This window comes from Xylocopa sonorina, chromosome 2 (assembly GCF_050948175.1).
Source record: "Xylocopa sonorina isolate GNS202 chromosome 2, iyXylSono1_principal, whole genome shotgun sequence".
In the NCBI taxonomy this organism is placed as follows: Eukaryota; Metazoa; Arthropoda; class Insecta; order Hymenoptera; family Apidae; genus Xylocopa; species Xylocopa sonorina.
Window position 1 is genome coordinate 15340660 of NC_135194.1, and position 13024 is coordinate 15353683.

The window sequence follows — 13024 nt, forward strand, 5'->3', positions numbered from 1 at the left end:
GAACACGGGAACTGAAACTTCTTACCGCGTACACACAGCTCTGAGAGATACTCGTCCCCTTGAACCGGCTTATCGATTCGTGTCAACAGCAACGGCAGTGGGTACCGGTAGACGATCGTTCTCCAAGCTCCACCGCATCACCGACGACGCATGGTAAACTATAGCCAATCGAGTTCTAGCGAAAAAAAAGATCACCAATCACCACTACGCACACTTTGTTCCTTAAACTTGATAATCACTAAGTAACCAAGCTTCAATGACCACCGTTTAACGTACACACGGACGATCAACACCGATTACACACCGCTTAGTTTCGTATCGTTCAAAGTCAAACGTACCCATCGTATTTATCCCCGGCAGAACGAACATCTAAACACATCTGGTTACCATCGACGCGCTAACACCGCGAACCGGATCACCAGCCAACGTGTACGCCTCTCCCAAGTACTCGAACGTCCCATTTTAAATCCTCGAGACTCTATACGCGCCCACGAACAATGCTGCAACTCCTGTTCCCAACGTCTCCGATGGCCACTGAGCATCTAAGAGATCCTTGCTCGAGTGCGCGGATCGCGTGAACGCGTAGCCGCGCTCGAGGACACCGGGTACTGTGCCGCGGAGGCGGCGGAGGACCCCCGTTATCGACCGACGTCCGCCTCCGGATGGAGGCGAGGAACCTCGATGGCGCAGCCGCGGCCTCGCCGCGGTCAACCAGGCCAAAGCTGCGCGACATCGCCCGGTTCTGTCTCAGCACGTTCAGAGCGTTCTATGTCGGGGACGTCGGTGTCGCGTTCACCGCAGCCGCAGCAGCTGCACCAGCCGGCAGAGCAGCAACCGCCGCCGCCACCTGCCGCGAGGCAGATCGTCCCGCGGCACAGGAACCGGCGCCGCGCGACCCCGCCATGGGCAACCTGCAGAGCGACGTGAAGAAGAAGGCGAGGAAGAGCAAGGGAGCCGGGGATGGGACTGCAGCCAGCACGCCTGGGTCCATCGCGGACGGGCTGGACGACGCGGCTGACACGGGGGACGACGGGGAGATCGGGGACGCGGATGACACGCCTGGCAGGAAGAGCCTGGGCAAGAGCCTCGACGAGTCGCAGCGATTCGGGACGGAGAAGAGGCAGACGCAGAAGAGGAAAGCGCCTAAGCCGCCTGGGACCGCGGTGAGAAAGGTCAGTTTCGAGGGGCTGGGTGAAAATGGTGGGCCAGTATTTTGCGAGGGGTTTATTTTGGGGTAGTTTTGAGAAGCACGATGGAGAGATTACTTGGGAGACTCCACCCTAGGGAGTCTTAGACGTTGCTCGGTGGATTCTGAGTGTAGATGGATTTAGAATCGTTTTTGTAATTTTGAGAGCTTTCGTTGGAATTGCCATTTTGTGGGTCACTTCGTAGTTGGTCGCGAAAAGCGTGTGAAACTGGTTGCAAGTCGCACGCTTGAACGTTTGAGGTAGTTTATGAAACTAGCTGCAATATGCTGCCGCCACGCTGAAGTGGTTCAGAAGTGGCGCATATTTCAACGACACGTTCCTTTCCACTTATCCTCCTAACGATAACGAGGCTGTAATCAAGGATACAATTAACAGATGCCTTATTCAACCCTGCCGTTCTCATGCTCTCAATAAGCTCCTACTTAACCGCGATACTCAAATGGCTTGGAATCTCGAGAGACCTTGGAAGGGGTTACGAAAATACTTCTGCTAATTTACGTTTCACGCAGGTCACACCAACGGACCAAGAGCCACCCGAGAAGAAGCCGCAAGAGCCAGGAAAACACGAGAAACATGGAAAAGACGAATGTGGGAGCTCCGTGGACGTCGAGTCGACAGCGACGAAGGGCAAGGAAGAGTTATCGTGCACGGTGTCGGTACCCAGCCAAGATCAGAAGCTGGAACCCGCGCTACTGGTCACCGATTCGTGGCGTCTGGCCAACAAGTGTATGGTGGTAACGGAGATCTCGATGCCGCCTAGCCAAGAGTCGTCGAGCGACAGCGTGTTCACCGACCCCGGCGATTTGGCCGCTGCGAAAGAGGAAGCACCACCAGCCAAGTTTCCGGCTGCGACGAACCACGAGCGTCGACGGTCCTCCGAGTCACCGCTTTTCGGTGAGCGCGCTCTTTTGCCCTCTCTCTCTCATGGCTGGTAAGCCACAGGATGTTTCAAAGCAGAGCACGCGGTACGCCGTACAATCGTATTGTTATTTTTGAAACATTCTATGGAGATCAGCAGGAAATTCGCAAAGTTGGTATTAATAGATGACTGATAAAGAACCGTTGATAAGAGTTATCAAGGAGGCGTGATTTCGCCACGTGTGGCGTTCGTGTTACCGCAGTCGAGTTCGTCTCATCGTCGAGCGATGATTGCGTTCCCGTTTCGCGGGCGTCGTTAAATATTCATCCGCCTCCATTGAGCATGGCTTTCGATGCGGAGGCTATTCGAGGCTTTGCTTGGCGTTTCCTTTGAACCGTGGCTGGTCTCGAGCTCGTTCGCGTCTCGATGCGAGCCGGCCGTGTTTCCGTTAACGAGAGACTCGATGGCCGCGCGATCGGCAATTATCTCGTTGCTGTCAGAGGTTAACGAGACGGTCGACGTCTGCTTGTCGCGTGATTCCGAAATTACGGCGCGACAGTGCAGAAGACGCTTCGAATCGTCGCGAGAATCGGTTATGCCTTCGATCGTGCGATCTGGTGACAGCGGGGATCAGTCGAAGACAGATAAGAGGAGCCGCAAATGCCGGACGCGGCCTCGAACGGCGTGGAAGCCAAAGACCAACTCGTTAACTCCGTCTCGATCAGTGAGAATTGCGCAGGTTCGATGTTTCTCTCGTTCCCTCGAGTTTTACTTGATTTCGAAACGAACGACCGGGTGAGAGCGCATGGAAGAGCACCCGAAATGGAGAAGGAACGAGGGAGAGTATTCAAGAGCATCGTTTCATCTTTCAGAACGGCGAATCGTTGGCACGTTAATCGCGGCGCTGCCGGAACAGTTGAAGTCGATACTAACGGAGGCTGAAGTCGAGCAGTTCGCGTCCAGAATTTATTCCAGACTCGTGACGGATGGCATTATTGGATCTATTACGGTAGACGGCGTCGCGCACAAGGAGTTCGCGGTAAGTCGTCTGCCTAAAGTGAAACGTTTGGGTCCTCCTAGGGTACGGACAATGGTACGCGTCGCTTGTTTCAGGAAGTTCAGTCAGAGTGCAGAGACGCGCCGTCCGCAACCGTCGGTGCAACTTCCGAAGGAGTTTCCGGGAAGGAGCGTCGAGATTCAGAGAAGGAATCGTTGAGGCGGGAAGTCGAGCGGCTTCGAGAGCTCGCGAGAAGCGTGGACAAAACGACTCTAGGTAAATCCACGCAAACATCTCCGCCAGCGACAGCTCTGCCGGAAGGAAGATACGAAGACTCCTCGAAGAGAAGTTTGGCGACACTTGACTCACTTCCGGAGAGGTCCGTCGTTCAGGATGCAACCTCTCAAGAGTATTCGAGCGCCGCTTCCTCAGCGTCAGCCGCAACCGGCTCGAAGGACGCGAGAGGTGCCGGAAGCGACGCGACACAGTCTCGAACGCGACTATCGTTGACCCTGCCGACACCTGTTCCGTCACTGCCACAAGTCCCTTCTCCGCCTGCGTACTCGAGTGCTCCTCCTCCACCCCCGCCACCGCCTCCTCCGCCACCCTCGCCGTTTCTAGACTCTCGTTCCCTAAACGATTCGGTCTCAATTTCACAGCCATCGTTCTCCATACCACCCCCGCCTCCGTTACCAGCCTGTTCCATTACGACACAGTCATTTCCCACGCAACGAACCGTGAATACATTACCAACGGTTCCACCGCCTCCGCCGCCACCCCCGCTTCCGCCACCCATTTTACAACCGCTTACCGGTGAAATACAAGGAGCGCCACCGGCACCACCACCACCGCCTCCACCGCCATCCCCAGCTCCCTCGGCTGGGAAGTTTACAGAATCTTCCGCGCCGCCTCCGCCGCCTCCGCTTCAAACGCAAACTTCGCAATTTAGTTCCGTACCTCCACCGCCTCCTCCGCCTCCACTTCCGCAACAGTTATTCTCGACGTGTCCCATCGCTGGCCATCAACGCTCATCGGTGCCACCTCCGCCGCCTCCACCTCCGCCTCCAGCACCCTCGATCGGTCCTGTCTCGGGTGCACCACCACCCCCGCCACCACCGCCTCCACCTTCGACGCCTTTAATCAGCGGAGTACCGCCGCCTCCGCCACCGCCACCGCCTGTAGGAGGTACTCTCGGTGGACCACCACCACCGCCGTCTCCACCGTCCATGAGAATACCCGGTGGTCCGCCTCCACCACCGCCACCACCAGGATCTCTGCCAGCAGGAAACCCAGGACCACCGCCAGGGCCTTGTCCTCTACCAGTACCTCCGGTTGGAGGTTGGAACCCAGCTAGCAGAGCGTGTGAGTAAAGGTCCCTCTCGTCTCGATATCTTTATTTCTTGTGGCTCGATGAATCGTGAGAATCGAGAAGTAAACGATACGTTCGTCCCTCCCCTCGTTTAGGTATACGGAAGGAGCCGCTCTGTCCAGAGGTGCCTATGAAACCGCTCTATTGGACCAGGATTTTAGTACCGGTGGTACCGACAGATCGTGGTTCCGTCACTGCTACGGACTCCGCCGTACAGGTAGCTTTCAGACGTGAAGAGAAGAAGAAACCCGAGACCAATGGGATACGATTTTTTATTTCGATAGGTTCCACTGTGGGCGGAACTAGAGGAAGAGAAAAACCTGGACATGAAAGAGTTCACCGGTCTGTTCTCCCGTCAAGTGACCGCGCGAAAGCCGGTAAAAAAGGCGGACGAGGCTTCGAAACCGTCTAAAGTACAGCCAGCCAAGATCCTCGACTCGAAGCGATCCAAGACCGTCGGTATTCTGGAGAAGAGCTTGCACGTGGATTTCTGCGAGGTCGAGAACGCTGTGTACAATCTGGACACCAGCGTGGTTAACCTGGAGGCTCTGCAGCAGATTTACGAGATCGTAAGAAATTACAGATAGACCTCGCGTCGTATGAAACAAACCAACGTGTCTACAGTTGAATATTCCGTAGAGACCAACGCAGAAAGAATTGGAGGACATAAAGGCCTTCGAGGAAAGCAACCCGGAGGTCCCGTTGGACCGACCAGAGGTTTTCCTCAAGAAACTGTCCAGCATAAATCACTTCTCAGAACGGATAGCCTGTCTCATGTTTCAAGCCGAGTTCCAAGACGCGATCTCCTCGGTCTCGTCCAAACTGACGAATCTGCGGACCACCTGCGACTTCCTACGAAACTCCACTTCCCTGAAGAAGGTCATAGCGCTGATCCTGACGCTTGGTAACTACATGAACGGCGGTAACAGGACACGAGGGCAGGCGGATGGTTTCGGTTTGGAGATTCTCGGGAAACTGAAGGATGTCAAGTCGAATGTGCCTGGGATCACGTTGCTTCACTACGTCGTCAGAGCGAGATTAGCTCAAGAAAAGGATCATAACTTCGAGGAGCCTCTGCCATTGCCGATTCCGGAACCGGCAGACATCGAGGCGGCTTCGACGATTAACTTCGAGAATCTCTCCGGTGAGCTGGACAGGTTGAAGAAGAATCTTCAAGGTAATAAACGCGTCTGAAACGACCTAACGCTGTTCTGAAGTTTATATGCTTCATTTTTTCTTATATGTACAGCTTGCATAGACAAGTGTAACCTCGTCGTGGCGGCCGATCCCAAATCGTCGAAGCCGTTCAAAGAGAAAATGGATTCGTTCTTCAGCGAGGCGGCTACGGAGTTGGCGAACGAGCAGGAGGCGTTGCTCGAGGCGAAAAACAAGTTCAAGGCTGTGATGCAGTTCTATCAGTACACGCCCAAAGGGGCGAAGAACTTGGACGCGGCTGATCCGAACGCGTTTTTCATCCTTTGGCTTGGTTTCTGTCAGGACTTCAAGGTATCGCTCGTGATGTCTCTTCTTTCCTTTTTTTCTTTTCTAATCTTGAAACTAATGCGTTGAATTCCGCAGGATATCTGGAAAAAGGAGCAGCAACGAATAAGAAAGGAACGAATGGAAGAGATGAGGAAGAAGTACGAGAGCAAAAAGAACGTGGAGAAGCTGAAACTGAACGCCACGGGACTGAAAGCACGGCTTCAGAAACTCTCACGCAAATAACTCGATCGTCACAACGAAATCGGAATAAAAAATGGTCTTCGAGCGAGGACAACTCTGGCTCGCCACGTGCGAAGACAGTTCCACGGGTCGATCGTCCGTTCGGTCCGTCCCAAACACTTTACGGCACTAATTTCCCTCGGATCTAAACGGGATACCAACGATTGCTATCGCGTAGATATTGAATCTGTTACGTTATTGTATATATATATAAGCTTCTTGTTAAGTTTTGCGTCTGATTTGTAAATACGATTGTTCCGCGAATGAAGAATTCGAGAGTGATTATATTATATATGTATATATATATATATATATATAATAAACGATACTTTTTACATGAGAGTCTTCGTTCTCCTCTTCTCCTGCTCGATTGGATGGGAAGATTCGTTTCATGTAGCATTTCAATTTTCTCTTTTCTATTTTTTTTTTCTCTTTTTTTTCTTTTGATGTCAAATGCGTGTGCGTTTGCGTATATTTTTCCACTGCAATTAGTAGCGACGATACAGAACCTTCAAGTAAAGCGACAACAGAGATTAACATTTAAGAATAGTTAATAGATTAATCGCATCATCGTACGAATCGTGCTATCTCGCGCGTTAATTATCGCGTCCTAGAACGTAAAAAAAAACATTGGGGGAGGGGGGCAGAAGAAAAAGTGGGGGGCGGGGGGGGAGAAAAACGCTTGGAAATTCGCAAAATAGATACATCGTTTGTAAAGCCCGACAAGTATAAACAGGGGAGTTTCGCCGTAGTATCATTTAGTTTTCGTTTGAACAAAGCGGCTACGACCTCGTCATTTTAAAACGTGTTCTCCGTTCGCTCGGCCGACGCTTCTTCCCAAGGGCCCTTCCGGTTTCTCGTCCGTGCGCCGGCTCGCCACGGTAGGCAGGTACGATTCGCGCAGAAGCGGTTTAACGGCGATAGACCTAAGGCAATCGTTGCGTGTAGCGTAATTTGTGTCTTTTTTTTTTTTACTTTTAAATATCATTTAGGAAACTGTCTTATTCGCGGAGAGGTTTTCCGTATGCGAGGCCGACACGGAGACTCGAGCAATATATACATAAAGATCGTCCTCTACTATCCATTGATCGCCATCGTTCGCTCTCGTTGCTCTTCCCGCAGGGCCCTTTTTCTCTATCCGTAAACGGTAGACAGAGAGAAACGATAGAAACGAAGTACCTGTATATATTGTAATAATTAAAAGGAAAAAAGAAAAGAAGAAATAAAAGTAATCAAACTCGATCGAACTGATAATCAGGCGTACACCGTTTGATTCGCGAACACGCATACACCGCGGCGGACGAAATGTGTCTTTCTTCCTCTTTCTCGACAAACGTGAAACGTTACTTCTCGTGTGTCTGTGTTACGACCGGTAGAAACCTAGTCCCTATGGATAACGTAAAATTACAATTACATTAATGATAATCGTTATCGCTACTTCTCGGTAAAGAAAACTTAGTACGAAAGAGTTAATCGTTACGCTCGTCCGCGGAATCGAACGTCGGGCTCGTACGTAGGATCGATCTAAATTGCATTTTACGTACAACCGACGCCCCTTCCCGCGGCTATTATTTTTTCTCTCTACTCAAATCGCTTCGCAGTCTCATTCAACTCGTCTTTTCCACCTTCTTTCCATCATTTTTGTCCTGTTTCTTGTCCTTTGTTTTTTTTTTTTTTTTACAAAATACTTGATAGTGTTAAGCTCTTTCAATCGATTCGTGAAGTCCCCGAGAGTAGAAGGTATCGACGTTTCGCGTTTAGTAGTCGAAGCAGCGGAAGCTAGCAACCGGACAAGGGTAATCCTCTCGGGTGGTTCTCTCGCGCGTTTCGAATCGTTACTTCTCTCTCTATATATATATATATATATATTTATTAGAATATCCTAAGCGTCGATTTTTTGATATAGCCGACGATCAACGGCTTCGAGATACGTTTGGCCTCCCATCGGTGACTGCACGGATCACATCCGGTTACTACAATCGGAATGGCGCGCGTTGGTCGATAGGCGTCGGTTTGCCCTTCCTTTGGCTGGCCGGTGTCGTTGACACGGACGTGTCTGAGGCGCCGGAAGGCTTCCTGGATAACTTCAGCGATGGCGGCAGTGGCGTGCTCGATCCGCTGGACGGTGTCCTTGTTCTAAAGGATAAATCATCGTCTCGTATTATTCCAAGGTTCCACGATCTCAAATTGATTCCCACGTTCAGAGACGCCATCGACGTCGTTCGATCAGTGCTGATCTTTTTCCATGTGGATACGTGCCAATTTAATTGGCGCCACATAATTGGCGCCATCGATCATTCTATCAGCGTAAGAAGCAACTGCGCTTCTTGGCACCGGTTTCAAGAAATAGCCATTGGGTGTTACAATGTCTAAAATTGAACACGCCACTGACGTTGGCGCCGTTAAATCGACACGTACACACGACGCGAACGATCTCTGCGCGAGGGAATCTGGCTCTACATCGAACACGATCGGTTCGTCGATCGGTAACGGTTTGAAACGACCGATCACGCGAATTGATACGCCATCCACGTCGATCGGGCGCGTATCGAGGGCTCTGCTCCCGACACACGGGGTACATTTGCGGTCACAATACGACAGAGAAGCGACAAACCACAGTATCATACGTGTAAACCGAATCAGACCGAAACGATGATTACCTAGCTTGCTTAACGGCCGACGAGGTGTTAGTTGCCGAGTTTGTACACATCGAGCTGCTCCTATAGTGTTGGGAAACAGACACGACAGAGGATTAATTAGTAGGTCAGAAGCGGTGCACGGTTAAACGCGGCCGTTAATGGGGGTGAGATTGCAAACCAAACTGTGTGCTAATCGCGCGAACATCGATGGCGAACGCCTGTTGTCAATTTACGCGTTCGCGATCGAGTAAGCTGCTTCGTCGATCAAGCGTTGCTTCGCTTTCAAATGGAACTATTAATGGAGCGATAAGGGAAGCGTTGAAAAAATAACAGAAGGTCGTCGTCGAGGCACACCACAAAAGGACGGAAACGGAAAAGATACAATGACGTAAGTGGCGCATGCAAATGAGAGAAAAAGAACACAGTGCAGAAAGAACAGAAAAGGCGGGGCAATCAATCGGTGTTAATAAGAGCGGGAAAGAGTTCGGTCATACCCGGTAGAATCGGTAGAAACCGTCGAGTGGTTGCTTTGCGTAGAATGAGTGGAAATATTGCTGGTCGTCGATTGTGGGGATTTTATATCCGTGCCCACGTACACGGGGATCCTCGAGCGGCTAAACCATCACCATCCAATTTGATCAGTTTAATCAATCGACATGAGGATCGTGTATACCTATCGCGTGACTCTTTCAGCTTTTTTTAACTGGTTCGAACTTTTGTCTCGTATAAAAAAAAAAAAAAGAAGAACAGAATTCGTGAACCAAAGCTCGACTAATTAAACTGAATAAATGAAACGGAACGCGAACGACAAAAAGAAAAGATATTATGAGATCCACCTCCACCGCTGCTACGAGCATTGGCTGAATGATAGAGAAACCATGAATTTGGAAGAGCGGTTAGATGCCTGAATAATGATGACTGAAGACCTGTACAGTGCCAGCGCCAGAGCACGTGACGTGTGTGAAGCTAAAGCCAATCACCAAATTTTTTGACGCTCGGATTCGATAATTGGTTAATTCAGTTTACCTGATCGGTGTGCCGACACCAGTCAGGGTTGGAATGCTCGAAGCTCTATGGATTGTGCCAAACCTAAAAAAATGTTATTAACCAAATTTATGTTAATCATCGTTAACTGACACGTTGGTACCGCAATGGTTAATATAAGGCGGTGGCTCTAAAGATCGCGCTCGACTTACTCTGAACCGTCCGCGGGTATCTCGATCGCGACGATAACGATAACAATCTTAAGAAAAAAAAAAAAAGAAAAAAGATACGTGAAAATAAAGGAAACGAAAAGAGAAACAAAACAGAGAAGGTGACCAAAATGCCGGGGAAGTGAAACACCGTATCTTGCACAGAGGTACACGTCCGATCATCATTCCAAGTTTGCAGGAGTAACGAGATGCGAGATACATCACGATACAACACGGTCGTATACGTTAATTCTTTCTACCACGAACTGACGATGCGACAAAAATCATCTAGATTCGACAAGATGCGAGTTAGTCGTTCGAAGGTAGCTTCCACGTCTCCTCCGTTTTTCGGATGAACACACGGGGGCGGAGGGTGGTGGCGACACGAGATATCGATACGAACCTCGACGGAACACCACTGGCAGGACTAACCAGACCAGTGGGTGTTCGTGGTCGTGAACTCGAGCCGTTCACAGGCGTTCCAAGTCGCTTCCCTGACACGCTGTTGTGTCTGCTGGACGTAGGCGTGTTCCCTGTCGTGCTCACTGCTGTTCTGCGCGGAATGCGGCTGACGTTCGTCGAGTCGTCTGCGATTTGAACGATTACTCATTAAACCCACCTCGACGAGATCGTATCCAACAGATACTCACCAGTGCTATCCAACGACTGCGTGGAACCGTAACGACTCGGTGGTTTGCTTCCTTGCCTGGAGGCTGGTCTGCTTCCTGGTCTGCTGGTCGGTCTGGACGCCGGTCTCGACGCTGGTCTACTCGATGGTCGACTTCCGCCTGGGATAAAATTACCATTAATAACGTTATACTAATGAAAAATCTGGGGAACTCCACCAGGTATTCTATGGTATTAAACGCGAACTTGGCTGGAATTGAGCGGGGTTACAATTTCCGTTTGAAGGGGGATAAAGGAGCTGCAAAACTTTCTTACCTGGGGTCATGGTGGTTCTGTAAGAGGTGCTGGTTTTCCTGGCGGAGCCAAGCTTGAAGGAACTCTCGTTGTCGCTGAGGCTGTCCGGCGTGCCGGCGCTCAACGAGGATCGCGACGCCCGCGACTGTCCCATCGGGACGCTTCGCGCGCTTCGTTCTCTCACCTACGCGGGCAGAAAACTTGACTCGAGTAAACGAACACGGAGTAAATGGCGAATAACGAAAAGATGCGACCCACCGTCCGTGAGGACGGCGAGCACGCGGTAGAAACAGAGAGGCGAACGAACAGATAGGCAAACAGTGAACATCGTTGGAAACTGTTAGTTTGGGGCGAGATTTCGCCGAATCACCAGGCGGAAGGAAGTTCGTTTGATCACGATCGAAAGATAAATTTACATGTATACGAGAGAGGAGATATATTCGTTTGGAAGAGTGGTTATCTCTCGAAAAATTTGATCGAAGCTTTCGCGGTAAAGATTAGAGACCTTATCACCGTCGAGGATTATGGGCTTAAGCCGTGTCTTCTCAGAAGAATTACGACGATTATCAGCAAGTTATTCGACTCCTGATGAATGTACAACACTTGCGAGCCATCGATGAAGCAATCCTTAAAAGAAAAGACACGGCTCCCATGTAGAAACGTCAACGACAGCGATAACCCCTCGTTGTCTTCATAAAAAGGAACGTTTCCTTCGACCCCGTGATTCCACCAGCGATACGTCGTAGATAAAAACAAAAAATTATACCGCGGTGCTGCTCGGTCGTTCGTTTACAACCTTTCAACGCCACCGATGCGAACTAGAAACCGATCGATCTAATCAAAGGAAGGAAAAAAAACGAAAAAAAGTAGACCAGAGAAGAGAGAGAAAGAGAGAGAGAGAGAGTGAGACCACCGTGGTAGCCCGTTAGAGATAGATTCTTTTACGTCTATCGAGAAATAGATCCATGCAAACTTACCAGAGGAAGTTGGGACAGATAGAGTAGCTTATGGTGATTCGAAGTATCTCCGATCAACGCCACTATGCACGCACCAATACAGCAATACAGGAGATCGTTATGCACATATCGATAGAATAGTCGACCGTATCCGCGAAACGCGACCCGCAACAAAACGACGCGTCCGTCCCAAAACGTTCGACACCCTCGACGATCGCCCCTGAACCGGGGGATCGGCAGAGCATTTCACCCTCTTTTCTCTATCGCTCTCATTTGCCTCGAGTGTCGAGGGCACCAATCGTTCCGAACGAACTGGACGATTTCCCGGCCGATTTCGCGTTCCAAGAAGGAAGGGGGAGAGATCGTTCAGAGGCATCCAATCGAGAAATCAGTAATGGCAAATCAGATCGACGAACGTGGAAACGAAAGAGAGAAATGGAACGGGCAAATAAATCGCGCGATCGCGAGGCTAACTGCGGAAATGAAAACGAAAACGCTTTCGCGCGTTCGATGAGATGGTCGCGGCCAGCGAGGGGGTGGGTCATGCGCTGCCATTCTTCGAGTATCCTCCTCGCGGTTCGACGTGCCTAAATTTCTCACCGTGGAAAGTATGAATCGTCGAGGTCTCTAATGCTACCATTTTCTACCGCATGCACAGACGATTCTCGTCAAAGCTACGATATATGCCACAAGTCGATGAAGGGGTGTTTCTCGTAGCGTTCGTGTACGCGCGCATCGTCACGAGAATCCGAAGAATGCTTGAGGGGGGCAGCCGATAGCAGCAGCGCAAAAAATGACAAGAAACTAAATAAGAAAAAAAAAAAAAACACTCGGGATCGCGTGATCGGTACGTACGGTGGTATTAGTGGGGCGTTGAGATCGTGAACAACAAAAAAACGTTCCCATCGGTCGTCGCACGATGGCCTGGGAACGTGATAAGCGCACTCGAAGGGGTAAGAGAAAAGAAACGTACAGCAAAAAAAAAAAAATAAATAAAAAGGGAAACCAAACAATACAGAAAACGACGAGAGATTCGACAGGTAGAACTAAAACTGATACGGTTAATAATTTAACATTGTACCGACTATACATCGTGTGTCACACACCATCGACAGCAGAAATAAAAACAGTAGACAGAGTATTCTTATTTACCCAATAAT

General features: G+C 50.2%; 2 protein-coding genes across 12 annotated transcripts in view; one reads left to right on the top strand and one right to left on the bottom strand.

Annotated features, from left to right (window-relative positions):
- Nucleotides 1-577: 577 nt before the first annotated feature.
- Nucleotides 578-6457, top strand: LOC143432753 (uncharacterized). Its single transcript, XM_076909635.1, has 9 exons — nucleotides 578-1172; nucleotides 1718-2102; nucleotides 2940-3106; nucleotides 3181-4426; nucleotides 4529-4650; nucleotides 4718-5002; nucleotides 5073-5610; nucleotides 5683-5939; nucleotides 6012-6457. Exons 1-9 carry the CDS (start codon nucleotides 663-665, stop codon nucleotides 6156-6158), a joined length of 3657 nt encoding a protein of 1218 aa, XP_076765750.1. The 5' UTR covers nucleotides 578-662; the 3' UTR covers nucleotides 6159-6457.
- Nucleotides 6458-6609: 152 nt separating this feature from the next.
- Shot (dystonin-like protein short stop) overlaps nucleotides 6610-13024 on the bottom strand; it is a 76178-nt gene continuing 69763 nt past the window's right edge. For 9 of the 11 annotated variants that reach the window (XM_076909630.1, XM_076909628.1, XM_076909624.1 and 6 more), the window contains 7 exons: nucleotides 10930-11092; nucleotides 10638-10775; nucleotides 10391-10574; nucleotides 9821-9883; nucleotides 9289-9408; nucleotides 8816-8875; nucleotides 6610-8291 (listed from right to left, as the gene is read on the bottom strand). In XM_076909630.1, coding sequence (XP_076765745.1) covers nucleotides 8129-8291; nucleotides 8816-8875; nucleotides 9289-9408; nucleotides 9821-9883; nucleotides 10391-10574; nucleotides 10638-10775; nucleotides 10930-11092 — 891 coding nt within the window. In that variant the 3' untranslated portion in view covers nucleotides 6610-8128. The remainder of the gene's footprint in view (nucleotides 8292-8815; nucleotides 8876-9288; nucleotides 9409-9820; nucleotides 9884-10390; nucleotides 10575-10637; nucleotides 10776-10929; nucleotides 11093-13024) is intronic. The other 2 variants (XM_076909634.1, XM_076909623.1) reach the window with 1 other exon arrangement.

Excerpts from the sequence above, each read along its gene's own strand:
- LOC143432753 (XM_076909635.1), top strand. The coding sequence starts at position 663 with ATGGAGGCGAGGAACCTCGATGGCGCAGCCGCGGCCTCGCCGCGGTCA. Across the intron at positions 4,427-4,528 it reads GAACCCAGCTAGCAGAGCGT|GTATACGGAAGGAGCCGCTC; the intron begins GTGAGTAAAGGT and ends CCCCTCGTTTAG. Across the intron at positions 5,003-5,072 it reads TGCAGCAGATTTACGAGATC|AGACCAACGCAGAAAGAATT; the intron begins GTAAGAAATTAC and ends AATATTCCGTAG.